Source organism: Anoplopoma fimbria, chromosome 5 (assembly GCF_027596085.1).
Source record: "Anoplopoma fimbria isolate UVic2021 breed Golden Eagle Sablefish chromosome 5, Afim_UVic_2022, whole genome shotgun sequence".
NCBI classification, from domain to species: Eukaryota; Metazoa; Chordata; class Actinopteri; order Perciformes; family Anoplopomatidae; genus Anoplopoma; species Anoplopoma fimbria.
Genome location: NC_072453.1, coordinates 1,475,776 through 1,490,604, shown reverse-complemented (window position 1 = coordinate 1,490,604; position 14,829 = coordinate 1,475,776). Strand labels below are relative to the sequence as shown.

Sequence of the window (14,829 nt, the reverse complement as noted above, 5' to 3'; positions counted from 1 at the left end):
TTTAAAGAACTTCCACATAGGCTTCACTTGTCACACCAGGAGGTTGCAGCCTGGTCCTGACTCATGGGACATACGTTTGACTTCTAATTGGAAGATTTGTAAGCATTGCCATACCAAAATGTATATTTTACATCAATAGGCATTTTTTTCCACAGAAGACATTTGTAACAGTACATGCAACTGGCTATGTCCAAAGCTTACACACCCTATTTTATAGAAACAAGAGACATCAGGTCTTTTCCACATTCTCTATATTCTACTGTCCGGTTTTTGTCAAAGCATATTAGAAGTCCATAATCAGTTTTCTGAATTGAATGTGTAGGTTTTGTTTTATGATGTTGGGATTTTAGCCATAATGTTACTTACACAGATAGCTGTAAGGGTGGTGCAAACACCTCATGTAATTTTTTTCTCCTTTTTAGAAGACACGCTGTATGTATGCTGTATATAAGTATGCTGAACGAAAGACACATTACTTATTAACTCTAATGATTACTAGAAATGAATGTGACAAGAGTGTTATTTGTGCCTATTGGTGGATGAAAGTTATAGCAACAATATCATATAAGGTCTTCTGATCCTTCTTGCAATATGATGTGAAACCACATAAACCATAGGCCAAAACATCAAGCACCATTGACTTTGATTTAAATTAAAAAAAGACAAATACAGAGGGCAAATTCTGTTTGTTTACCTCAGGGTTAAATGTACAAAGGCTGTGAGACAGAAGCATGGTTTTACACTGACATTTTATGTAAAAACACATCATTCTCACAAAGTGAAATGATTACAAAACACAGCCAAACAATTGTAAAACCTTATAATAACACTGGTTTCTATTTGGCAACCAAAATCTCCACCATCATTTTATCTGAGGGCGGCTATGGCGTAGTGGAGAGCAAGGTAGTTCTCCAATCAGAAGGTCGGTAGTTCGATACCCGGCTTCAGACACTTAACCCCAAGTTGCTCCCGAAGGCTTGCCATCGGTGTGGACTGGATGTTGTATGAATGTTAGTTAGAGTCTGATGGTGGCACCTTGCATGGTAGCCTGTCATCAGTGTGTGAATGGGTGAATGATATGTAATATACTACTGACTGTAAGTCGCTTTGGATAAAAGCGTCTGCTAAATGACTGTAATGTAATCTGAAATCACATTTCCCACCACCACAGACCCTCCCAGTCAGCTGCTGCTAATACATTTATTAGATTCACTGTCAGTAATCACAGTTGTGTTTTACGCTTAGACGTGACTTTAAGGACAGTACTGTATGTAGAAAGTGACGATGGTAAAGTCTTGTGAACCATATTTTAAAATTAAGAGCACCCCCAATGTCAAACCATAGGGTTGGTTTGGTTAGAAATACAGTGTTGATACAACAGTGTTCATTTAATCAAAGAAGCCAGAGTTTAGTTTGAGATTTTACACACACTGCTGTACCTCGCCGCTGCTAAGTGGCCATACAGCTTGGCGAGTTTGATTTTTGTTTTCAGATTGAATGGCATATCGTACACGATGACGTTGAGCCGATTGCCTGCAAACGTTGCTTCTTTTTGCGTTTACAGCAGTGGCGTAGGTCCACTGAGTGCACCTTTCTAGTTAATTATTTATTCATCTCCATACACGTCGCATCGCATCACACCAGAAAAAGGGGCAAAAATGTGAAACTAGAGGACGGGAGAGTATTTTAACAATGAACTTCTTGGCAGAGTTTTGTTTTGTCATGTGGCAAACTTTTGATTTCCATCCAAACTATGCGATCAAAGAATAGGTAAACAAGATTAGGAGTCTGACCAAGACACTCAATTCCAGCTGTCGGTACTGGAGTTGATTTGCTACAAACACATCTCCCAAAGTATTGAGGTCTGAGACCCAGCCTGAGGACGAAGCTGTTTACACCCCTTAAACTATCTGTGGCTCTGCATGTGACAGTCAAAATATGACCTCTTGGTAAAGCTACAGCTGCACTCCTGGCACTGATACGGTTTCTCTCTCTGATGTTTCCTCATGTGCACCACCAGGTTGCCTTTCTGCGTGAATGATTTGCGACACTCTTGACACTGGTACGGTCTCTCTCCTGTGTGTATCCTGGTGTGATTGACCAGGTCCGACTTCTGACAGAAGTTCCTCCCACAAAACTTGCACTGGTACGGTTTGTCCTCTGTGTGGATACGTACGTGTCTTATTAAAGTCTTAGTCAAGGAGAAACATTTGGAGCAACGAGGACACTTGAAGGGTTTCTGCGCCGTTCCTGCTTCAAACTGGACCATTGGCTCGGGGGGTTTTCCTGAAGGTCTTCTCGGCAGGATATTTTTTACGTCGAGACGCTTGGGCTCGGTCTCACTTTTGCCCTGTTCACTTGTGTGCCCTGAAAGGACCAGCTGGTCATCTGTGGTACCGTCTGACACTCCACTATCAGCTCCAACTGGCTCGGTTTTAATTTCTGTAACTGCAGCTGAGGAGTCTTTATCTATATCAGCAACAGTCTGGATTTGGTATAGACACAGGGGCTGTAGAGACTCCTGATAAAACTCACTTTTATCATAGGGCGTGATGGTTAGTGGAAATGTCTGACTGACAGATTCATCCTGTCTGCAGTCCAGCTCTATTTCAGTCTTACCGGCAGGCGTCACTGATCTGAGGTGAGGTTCTGCCTCCACCGTTTCACTAAAACACCGATATGGTTTCTCCTCAGAGTGTTTTTGTTGGTGAATAAGCAGACTGTCCCTTTCATCAAAACCCTTCTCACAGTATCTGCACTTGTATGGTTTGGCGCCTTTGTGTGTTCTGGTGTGAACGATGAATTCAGAGATGCGGCAGAAGCACAGGTCGCAGAACTGGCAACGGTAAAGCATCGAATTGTCCTCCGAATGCTTTTTGTTGTGTCGCACCATTGTCTCTTTGGAAGAAAAAACGTTTAAGCAAACGGGACACTGGAATGGTTTCTTTACCTCGAGGATTTTCAAAGGCGTGTTCGGGTCAAACTCCGGCTTCACACCGTCATCTTCCATATTGATCAGTATCTCCGGATCATTTTCACTGGCAAGAGAGGAGTCTGGACGAGTTTGGTTCATGTCGGGAAAGTCCTCTGCTGGCTCTGACGTGGCGTTTCCTGGCTCCTCCCAGCACAAACTGACTTCCACGCTGGCAGCAGGATGCTGCTGGACGCACGGCGACGTCACATCTTTGACGGACATTTTGAGAGAGTCTGAAGCAAAGGAGACAACAACATTTATTTCACAGGCAGGCGGTCTCTGCTGCTTTTGACAACTCTCGTATTTCTATTAACATTTTGTAATGAATCATGAAAAAACATCATACTATTATTATACTAATACACATTAGTATAAAATCAGTTTATACTAATGTGAATTCTTTTTTTTTTTTACTTCTAGGGAGCTTTACAAACACTAATATTGCAGTGTTCTCTTAATAAAGAAGACATTTACATAGTCGACTAAATGCATTCGCGAAATCCCACAAACATTTTATTGTGTGTTCATTATTTCTATTTTTCAAAAGTCTGCATGAAAATGTGTAGAATGTCTGACAGACGGATGCATTCAAGTGCAAAAGCAAAGACGGGAAAAATGAAAACCAAAGTTACAACCAAAATTACAAACAATACTGTGTCACACCCACCACGTGTGAATCATGACCTTTGGAAAACACTTCTAGTGCTTAAAATAATGATGACCTCTATCGTGGACAACGTCGACCCTTCAATCGAGACGTTGATCCACGTCTTGATTTCCTCTTGATAAACTGACCTTCACCATGTGACTGGGCAACATCCAGCAGTCTGCGGTGGCTGTCCACTACCCACGTCGAACAGGACATTTCATTTTCATATTCTACAAAGGCTCTCTCTACAATCCCGAAGATCTCCTCGGCAGCCGCAGCCAAGCGCTCGCTGACCAGTGCCCTCAGCAGCTCCATCTTCACCATCCTCGCCATGGCGACGTGTTCTCCACAGCGAGGGGCGCGGATTGGGAGCGGTGGTGAAGCGGACATGGGCCCCTCGATGCTCCTTATTGCTCCACCTGAACTTTCTATGTCCTCAGTTCCCACCTTGCTCTGTCCATGTCTGCAGACACAGACCAGACAACAGAAAGTTAATTTTGCAAGCATCGATTTTGATAGTTAAGGAAGTTGCTAAAAAACGAAGTGGTTTAATCTTCTCAATTGTACTTATTTTTTCTGGATTTGTTAGTGTTCTGTTGCAGGAAAATGAATATATTTATGTTTTGGACAGTGTTACGACCCCAAGGGCGTATGAACATTTTATCTATGAACGTGTGAACGGCTCTAATGTTCTCTGCGTATGTGTTGTTGTGGATCTCTGCTCTTTCTGCTGTGGTTTCCTGTGTGAGCTGGGTTGATTGCATAATTGATTGTATGAGTGTGTAGGTTGTTCCAGAGAGCTGATTGGTTCCAGCCTCCAAGCTTGCCCCTGTTTCCAATTGGGATTCAGGTTAGTGGCCTTTTTTTTTGAGTAGGTATGTAAAGTTTGCTTAACTTTAGTTTCCTTTAGTTTATTGTTTTGCTGTTACCCCACCCTGAAGCTAAAGGTTTTAAATAAACTTCTTAAAGGGCTACAAAGACCTTGTTTTCTGGTGGGATGCTGGGAAGAGAGGAGTCAGTTTTCATGTTGCACCAGTGTTTACCAAGCCTGGTCCTAACGGATAAATTTAGTCATATGTAATAAACTATTTGAAGACATTACTTTAGGCTCTGGGGTAAAAGAGATGGGCATTGTTTCACTATGTTCTGACATTTTATAGACTAAACAATTAATGGAGACAATAAAACCCCTACACTTTGAAGTTCATGTGCTTGATTGGATTAGTTTGTGTCTTCTGCCATTTTGACATCTGGCATTGTGGGTAAAAGTCAACAATGTTGCCATTGCATGAATAGCAAATTATATCTTACTATTTTACAAAACTAGAGCGTAAGTATGTGAAATCTAAAATAAGAAGCAGCAGACGTAGATTCAGTTATTTTTGTGACCTAAAATCCTGAAAGCTGCAGATTTTATTCTCAATAAAACTGGAACTGAATACCTCATAACATGATTTGACACAGGCCCCTAGTTTCCAAAGAATAAAACACAATAACTCATTCATTGGGAGAGCTGGGACCTGCTATCACCCCCCAAGACACACTGACAGATTTGTATACAGAGATTAATGGATTAATCGTCAATCAACTATAGATTAAGATTAACAGGTGGCAAATTATCAATGTTTTGAGTAAAAACATGTTTCATAAAATACAAAATAATTGTATAACACGTCTGTCTCCGTCTTGTGTCCACCATAATTACAGATCAAAGTGCTTACCCTGTATACAGTGACACTTTTTTTTTTTTTTTGCAGTTAGCTCTAAGGTAGCTCGCTGAGCTAGCAGGTCATACAAAGAAGAGCTTGAGAGGAAAACAAACTGCGGCCTGCTATTGTTTAGTTTAAGATGCGGCCGGTTTGCATTTGAAGCTCTATAGCTGACTAGCCGGCGCTACGCTGTTCAGTGTCTAAGGTCAAATTGACTACTTATAATGCTAAAAACATAGCCTTGCCGCGGCTCCATCCTCTTCTTCTATGGTGGACATCGTTCATTGTAACAATAACACTGGCGCCATCTACTGTTCAACGCCGGCATACCTTTCTGTGTAGCTACGTGCTGAATCCTCATGACTAGTTATGCCAACAACACTGCACATTAAAAAAGGGACGAGTTAATTGTTGAAATAGTTCAAACTAGTTAAAAGTAATCAAACAGTTGTTAGTTAGCAAAAAGTAATGTATACATTGTTGAAATATCTATCTAAAATGAATGTAAAAATTGTTTGAAATATCTTTATAAAATGGCTATGAATGAAAAAGACTGTGGAGCTAAAAGTAGCGAATAAACACTTGATAGTGAGCATAAAGTAATGGATAAATGGTTTATACATCAGTCTTTAAGTGATGGATAAAGGGTTGATAGCTAAAAGTAATGGATAAAGAGTTGCTAGTTTGCTAAAAGCAATGGATAGATTGTTGAAATATTATTTACATAAACATTGGCAGTTTAATTGTATGTCAAATTATTGTCATAACCTTGCCAAATTGTATTTCTTTTTAAATAAATTATAGAGGTACAGACAGGTACTGTACCATTATATCTTATCATCTCTTGTGTATGATGGTAAAACACGATTTAGACCCATGGCTCTAAATGTCGAAGTTTGTTTATGCTGACTTTGTTGACTGCAGATCCATAGAGTCAATGTGCACTCAAGTCCATGTACCTGTATTGCACACTAGATGGCGGCATCCAACTTCACTAGTTTCTGACCTGAGCATCATTCTGACACCTATCTCAAGCTTGGGAGGTTACTCTGTGCTCAGCATAACAATTCACTGGTAAACTACTACATTAAATATGCCCTGATCAAACAGATTAATGCCAGAAGTAAGGGCTTTGTTCAGGGCTATAATGTTCCGGAGCAGTTGTTAGTAGAAAATGGCAAGAAAATAATCAGTAGAAGGGCCATGAATTAAATAAGTCTGGTGGATGTTTATTTTACAGCCCATGTGCCTGTGAGCACTAAGCTACTGTGCAAACAAGAGTGATAAGAGTGATTTGTGAAGTGGAGAACAGTGGGCCGATGTGGCAGGCCAGCCTGCCCGTTCCTGTTGTTGTGGGGTGGGAGTTTCCAGCTATACAGCTCAAGGGAAGCACCACAGGATGTCCTTTTCCTCATTCCTGAAGGATAGAATGACTCTATGTTACTGTGTTTCTCATGTGTGTGTTTCTATTAGCATTTCTATTAAATAACAGAATTTGTCAATATTCTGTGATTTCTGTCAGTTGCTTTTCCAGCTTTCCGATGGTGCTTGACTATGATTAATCTGTAGTGGCAGCATATCAGCGTTGTATTCTTGATTTAAGATTTCCCAACCCTGAATTTGACTGGGCCAAACTCACTCCTAATCTAATCTCTTAAAGGATAATAATAATAATTCCAGTGTATTAATGATACAAAAATCAGTGTATACATTTCTCACTGGAAAAAAAATCAAGTCTGAGGTGAAATTGTACAATCCTTTGTCTTCAGTTGGCCCTGAGCTCTGATTTAATTTTTCTTTCCGTTCTTTTAAACAATGGAAAAAGAAAGTTTGTATTCACCAAATCTTGGTGAGGCAACAAGAGGATGATGTGTTTCACTGTTCGTTGTCGGAAAGAAGACTCTTTCCTGTCCTGGTCATTGGAAGCTCTTGTTGTGACGAGTGACTTCGTCCTGTGGATGATGACACACGGAAGAGCTGCCATGAAACGTCTATGGAAGGCTACGGGCAGCTGCTAAAAACTAAAAGTTGGGTAAAGTTGGCAGCAGAGTGCGGCCAGAGAATAACTGAGGGACTGACTTCCTTCTCTGCTCAGGTAGACATTACTCCACTATGTCTGGAAAAGGAAGTCATTAGACAGGTTCAAAATAAAGCCCCAGATTAGCCTGATTTATATGATAGAGAAATGTAAACTGAAAAATGAAACTATAACCAAGCTGTCCAGTACATACGTAAATCACAGTTTACAGACCCACTTCCTGCTTCTTCTTTGGCCTACTGTTCAGATTGTTGTTGAGTGTGCATGCAGTACCCCAGTTTAATGAGCAATTATTACCACCATTTAAGGCGCGCTCACCTTCAAACAAAGTGGATTAGATAATCTGAATAAAGTGTTGGTTTGATTACAATGTCTCTGATTGACTGCTTTTGTGGTTTTGCCTTATTGGACTTTGTTATAGTGGTGTTTGTTGGGAACACTGTTCAAAGTATTCTCATGCATGATGTTTAACGAAAAAGTTATTTTGTTTATTTTTCTGGCAAATGTCGAACATTTCGAGCGATCAGCGCGCCGCTCAAGCCCATGCAGTTTTTAGGCAACAAAAGTACTTTGATGGGTTTAGGAAAAGATTCAAGTTTGGGTTAAAATAACTTTGGAGATGGTATTACTTAAGTACAGGAGTTTTGTAACAAATAAGTCAGTGTTGACTTCTGGTTTCACACAGGACACAGACCGCTGTCTCCTGGGTGAATGTTCCCGTGTTCTTTTAAACCAACCATCCATCCTGACCTCCTTCCAATGTCGACTCTGTCGCTCGTTATACTTGCGTCGCCACGATTCTGTGGATTACATACGAATTGATAACATGGTTTATATGCAAGTTATAGAGCATTACTTTTTGGTTGATGTGGACGTCGCATGAGAACAGCCTGCACTGTTATAACCTGTAGAAAAGGTGTAAGAAATAAATAAAATACAAAATAAGACCGATTTGTAATAAACCGCAAGCATTCTTTAAGATGATGATACCGTATCTGCGTCCCCTGTCAAGTTACACATTTGATAAGTTGCTATGATAAAAATAGTGATTAGTGCCAGTTTTAAACTTGTTACCTCATCATGGTTGTTGAATGTTGACCGTGGAGTGATATATATAACACAAGTGACAAAGTCTGGCTGCTTCACTGCCAGTTGGTCATCAATGGAAGTGTATGAAGCTCATAGTGAAGCACTATGAAGGAATGAGTGCGACAGCTGCTGGGGGAATCCTACTACACTATCAGGTCACATGGTACACACACACACACACTCACACACACACACTCTATCCCTCTGATCCCTCCACCCCTCCCCTCCCCTCTGTCTCTCACTAATGCTGTGTACAGTGAGGGAGGGGAAAAAGCAGGAGGGTTTTAGAGGAAGGAGGAGGAGGGGAGCAGCTGAGAGATAGATAGAGAGAGAGAGAGAGAGAGAGAGGGCAAGCCAGGGGAGGAGGAAAAGGAGAGGCAGTGTGTGGTGAGAGCCACAGATTACAACCAGCCAGATACAGAAACAGGCAAGACAGCAGCAGCGTGGACGACAGAAATAAAAAGGATAAAAGCTCCGCTGACCTTTTTCTCTCCTTCTGTGTCAGTCGAAAGGGGAAGAAGAAGAGTGAGAAGAAGAGGGGGGACTGAAAGGAAAGAGGAGGAGTGCTGTGTTTCCAAGAGCGAGTGTTTCTGAGGACGGTGCTGTCACTGAAGAGGAGGAGGAGGAGGTGATGTGTGTGCAGCGTGTTGGTTTGTAACACACCAGAGACCTGAGTGTGTGTGTGTGTGTGTGCATGAAGTGAACTCCGCGCACCCCCCATCATCATCATCATCAAAACCTCAACGTCATCATACAGAGGAACCTAACCTGAAGTTACGCAAGCCATGCTGAGGACCCGGAGCCAGCCGAAGTCCTGCTGAACACCATGGCCCAGGTGAGGAGACACAAACACACACGCACACACACACACACGCACGCACACACACACACACACACACACACACACACACACACACACACACACACACACACACACACACACACACAAACACACAGTTTACCCAAAGCATGGATGCTGCTGCGTACGTATTTGAATGCACGAGCAAACTTGAGTTTTACTGAGACAGCGATTTATGAAATGCACCAAGACACACTCTTTTAAGCCCCGTATCCTGTCTTTGTCTCTCTCTATGTTCTCTTGCTGTCTGTAACACTATCAAGAAGCGCACACGTGTTGTAAACAGTCCTGTAAACAGTCAAGAGATTTCAGGCATCTCTGCAGCTCTTAAGCAGAACAACACTAAGAGAATTGTTGTTGCATCTCCAAAAAGGGTGTTCTTTAATATCTGTACAACAAAGTGATGATTGTGTAACAGTGATGTGCTTGTGAAAATGAATTACAATTTAGTACTTCAAATTGTTCTAAAATTAGTCTTTTCCTCACTTTTTTTTGTGCATATGTTAACATTTTTCAAAACAGGAGGTGAAAAGTTTTTGACATATTTGTGGAAACCATGTCTAAACTTTGAGACTTGGCGTGGGTCATTTCTATCAGTTGACAGACAACTGAGAGCAGGCTTTACTGGGAGCCCCTGCTGTCAATTTCTGTGGTGTGCTACCATCTGGAGAAAGTCATACATAACATAACATTGAAACTTGGAAGCTAACATTAGCATAGCCCACCAATGCTAGCACCGATTCCCACTCGACTTTACTTTTTGTTCTTTCTTTTAAAACCCAGTCTTGTATCGGTTCAGTTATGGCGATGAACAACCCTCGGCAAACACTTTTAAAAGTGCCAGGTTGGCAAGCAGGAATCAGCTTTTGGTTGCCATTTGCAGCAACTCATAATGCAATAACTGTGCATAATGTAATAATTTGAATGTAATGAAGACACATGATGTGAAAAAACTGTGAGCGCATAACGTAATAACAGTTTTGTGCATAATGTAAATACGAAATTAAAACTTACAAAAATTATTACATTATAAACTAAACAAAGAAAAGTCGAAATGCTCCCTCGCGAGGACGCATACTGTTCTGTGCGCTCATATCACTTGCACCTGGTCTTTAAGTGTGAAGTTTTGATAATAATTGAAAATTAACAATTACTTTATATGCTAATTATCACCCAGTATATAAAATTTAGCATCATCTCCGTAAATTTTTCTTTTGTCCAGGTCACTTGATGTCTTGTACGCCTGTATTTTTTCACACGTTAAGAAGAGGCTTCATCAATTTAGAACTTATTGATGAAAATGTACTACAGACCAAACAGACAGAGTCCAGTTGCTTTAAATTTAGGACTGCACTTGTTTGATGTAAAACTAGAAGAGTTCGTTGTTTGTAGTCCAACTAGTCTGGTATTGACCAATCACCTTAGATCGGGCTTCAGTTGCAGAGCGTGTTGGCCAAAGTGCAATCTCTGGACCCATCATCGGAAAATCGCCTGACCGTGATGAACCTTAAAATTAGCTTTTGAACTGCCTACTTTCTAATTGTCTCTAGCTGCTAATCAGACTGTAAACATCTGACCGGTGCACATAAGAAGAAGTCTTGGTCTGGATATCCCTCCAAAATATTACCCATGAACGGGGGTCAGACTGATAGCCAACTGGTTTGTGAATTGGGCCTAATTTATGCCCCACGGCCCCCTATAGGGGTTAGTCCCCCACTGCTTGGAACTCAGTTCTTTCATTTCATTAACTGAAAGTTGTAGAAATATTGTTTAGCAGCTTTTTCGGCATTTGTTGATGTCCTCACCCACTTTTTGTGTTTGTATTGCACACTACACATTTGATTTATTATTTCCGTTTCAGTGACCACACCTGATACAAGCATTTCATTAAAACAAATCTACGGTGTCTCAGTTGGTGGGAACAGGACAATGTTTGCTGTATGTGTAGAATGCAGAGTTATACCAAAGTGTTTTTGTATTTGTCATTTTTGGGCTTTCAGTGCAGGAACTGCAGTAAGTGCAACAAAAATCCAGTGAAATGAATGGGGAGTATTTTTGGGCTTGTCTCTATCAGGGAGAGGGATGTCTCTCTGAGAGAAAGGAAGGTTGTGTATTTTTAGCCAATCGGCTCGAGCGATGCAGTTCATTCTGTCTGCGTTATGCGTGCTTGTATGTGAAGACTGAGAGATAGAGGGAGTGTGTGGTCTTTTCATAGTTGTGGACAGAGACAGACAGTAAGAGAAAGAAATCATGGCAGGTCTGTGAGGTCTTTATGGTGTGTGGAAATAGAGGATGGTGTCTCCTCTGGGACTGAGCGAGCATTGAGTCGTGTTAGGGTGGAGAAAAAAAGTCATTCTGCCCGGCAGGATAATGGAGAAACTATGTAGTGTGAAAGGTGCATTGTGTTTTTTGGAGGTTGTGTATTTGTGTGTGTGTGGAAACGTCAGGATATCCTGCTCTTGCTCTTGTGGACAGACTAACTCCATTTACTGGAACAAATAGGAGATGGGTTCAAACTGATGAACTTCCCAACAACATCTGAAACAAACCCGGATCATCACAGAACAGGACTCATATAGCACACTGATAGACTTTTATGACAATAAGACTCATGTAATGCACTTTGGGCTGATTAAATATTTATTACTTGTTGACTTTGGGGAGACTTTAACTTGAAATTAACTTTTAATGACATATATTGATCTGATTCCATCTAAATACACAAGACAAAAATGTCTATTATTACTATGTACTATTAATAATACGAGGAGAAGTTTTATTGGGAGTAGTTTGGCCTTTTGGAAAGTACAGTAAAGAAAGTAAAGCTTTCTTTCCGAGAGTGAGATGAGAAAACCGATATCAGTCTCATGTCTGCGTTCTAAAGGGGATCTCGAAGCGGAATAGACTGCAATGACAGCAGAGAGAGACAAAATAGGTAGGGTGATTAAAATATTCTTCAGCTAACATCGTCATTTGATGAGAGGAAGGGCCGCGCACAAAACCCAGTGAAATAGTTGGTTAATAGTTGAGAGGTGGAGCCTCAGTGTGATGACAAAACAGGCTGACAGGTGTGAATCTAGTGTAACGAGCGAGAAAGTCCAGGCAGGGTGGGCGAGAGCTCGGGCGGGACCGGTCATGCAAACGCAGGACTTTCAACCAGGCGACCGCTCTTTGGGTTCTGTGTGAAAGCAAGTCAACGTTGAGTTATTTTGAATTAGTTTTGTTACGTAACTTACGTGGGCTACTTAACCAACAAGCAGTTACGTAATAAGCATTCGTATTTTACGTAACAAACTTATTGTTACCCAAATTACAACCTTTTCCTAAACCTAAACAAGTACTTTTGTTGCGTATGTAAACCTAAACACTGAGATAACCCTACATTGGAAGTTTATTTTAAAAAGAGACTATATGCATGTAAACTGTGTAAGTGTAAAATGTACGTTTCCCTCTGAGCACAGAAGTTTATTTTGAAAAGACACATGTGACACGCCAAAAGTGAAGCATAGGGCCACTGACCAAACGTTGGTATTCAACTAGTTGGCTGTGGGAAAGTTGGTTCTAAAGACTTCAAGTCTGTAAACGAAAGAAGTCTGTCCTCCTTTCATGTTCAGAATACAGGCTTGCCCACTAAACGCATCAATTAGTTCAATGTTTTTTTATAGTTCAGTTTATTTCCGTCCTGACTTTTTTAAACACTCCAAGCCCAATTGGTTTCTAAGTAGTATTTTTAATATATTTGTAAGTATGGAAGCAATTTCCGGCCAATGTAATGAAAAAAAATAAGATCCTGTAAGTCAACAGAGCAACATTCTGACATACATAGTTTCTCATAATTATGACTTAGTATCTGAAAATAATTACTTAGTATCTCATAATTATGACATAGTATCTCATACTTATGACATAGTATCTCATAATACTGACTAAGTATCTCATAATTTCATACTCAGATACCAAGTCATACTTATAAGTATCTCATTATCAAAATGATTACTGAGTATCCCATAATTATGATTTACTATCTCAAAATAATTACTTTATTTTTCAACAGTCCCATGACCGACTCTAGGGTCAGTCAGTTGTTCAATAACCAAATTTAGAGTATTGTTATGAAAAATCAGTTTATGTTTTTAGTTTATGTTAACAAAAATAAATATTGGACGAAAATTTTTAGATCTCAATTCTCTGAAGAATTAAGCATGCGTGTGACCATCAAACCTTCCCGAAATCTATTGAATGGATTATCAAGATAGAATAGTCCCATTCACATTTTCACTTTGGTCTCAGTGAAGGAAACAGTGCAGCGTTTTGAAAATGTAAAGAAAAAGAAACATCAGTATCTGTCTTCAGAAGCTCAAATGTGTGAACTGTTGTTTGAACTGTGGCATCGCTGAAAACAAGCATGCAACTCTAGATAAAGGTTTAAAAATACATATCCTGTATTCTAGGTGAAACAGCGGAAAGGGCTTTGTGAGGTTTGGTCAACGTATATGTGCTTTACTGTGTGACTCACTGAAGTGACTCAGACTGAGCTGACGTGTCCTCAGTTCAGCGCTCTGCTGCCTCCAGGCCTCTCCTGGGACTTCGCCTTTATATCTTTCTCTCAATTACTCTGCACTGGCCACTCGTTCTCTAATGGCCAGTGTGTGTCCTTACGTGTGGATTTCACTCAGTGCATTGGCTTTGCAGAGATGGGCAGAACAACAAAGAAAACGCAAGCGATTTGAGAGAAGTTGGACAGAGAGCAGTTTTTGTTTGGTTGCAACCAACAACATGTTTGGAATGGCAATTTTGTACAGATAGTAATGTTTGAATTAAAATATGGAGTACTCCCATGCTAATACTGCATCCACTACCACTAAACAACCAAATAAAGAATTGAATATTATCATAATGTTATATTATATTAAATGGTTTAAGGCCTTCAATAACCAAATGACAACAAGCTCCTCAACCTAAACACCAAAACAGGTCATTTGTAAGTGTTTTCAAGAACGACCCATGTTTTCTGATGTGTCAACCCAATCAGATGGATGACTCATCAGTGCCTTCTAAAACCATAACAAATAGTAAGTAAGTACAATTTTTCTTATATAGCACCTTCAAAAAAAAAGTTACCAAGTGATTCACAGGATAAGCCATATACACAAAAGGACATATATACTGGACGCTTATGCCACGTCTTTACAGATGGCATAGGGAAAGCAGATTGTCTACACAGGAATATCGCGGATGATACGTGAAATGACAACGGACCAGTGCGTGGTGGTGCCACATGATGTGTTAAAATAATTTTAACACATTACATACCATGATACTCATGAGTATAACTGTCAGGTGTTTCAAGCAGTGTGCACTTTATTTCCCAACTCTGTCTACTAAAATATTACGTTTTCTCAATTATGTTTCGAGGGAAACCCATTTTCCACCGGATCGCGGTCGCAGTTTCCAACACTGGGTTAACGTTCTAAATTGAAACAAAACGAAACAAGAACACAACAAAACGTC

General features: G+C 40.4%; 1 protein-coding gene across 1 annotated transcript; it reads right to left on the bottom strand.

The window, feature by feature from the left end:
* Nucleotides 1–752: 752 nt before the first annotated feature.
* Nucleotides 753–5,551, bottom strand: LOC129091216 (zinc finger protein 300-like). The gene is made up of 3 exons (XM_054598751.1): nt 5,345–5,551; nt 3,770–4,086; nt 753–3,207 (listed from the first exon to the last, which is right to left on the bottom strand). Exons 2-3 carry the CDS (start codon nt 4,011–4,013, stop codon nt 1,907–1,909), a joined length of 1,545 nt encoding a protein of 514 aa, XP_054454726.1. The 5' UTR covers nt 4,014–4,086; nt 5,345–5,551; the 3' UTR covers nt 753–1,906.
* Nucleotides 5,552–14,829: the final 9,278 nt, after the last annotated feature.

Excerpts from the sequence above, each read along its gene's own strand:
- LOC129091216 (XM_054598751.1), bottom strand. The coding sequence starts at position 4,013 with ATGTCCGCTTCACCACCGCTCCCAATCCGCGCCCCTCGCTGTGGAGAA. Across the intron at positions 3,208-3,769 it reads TGCCCAGTCACATGGTGAAG|ACTCTCTCAAAATGTCCGTC; the intron begins GTCAGTTTATCA and ends CCTTTGCTTCAG.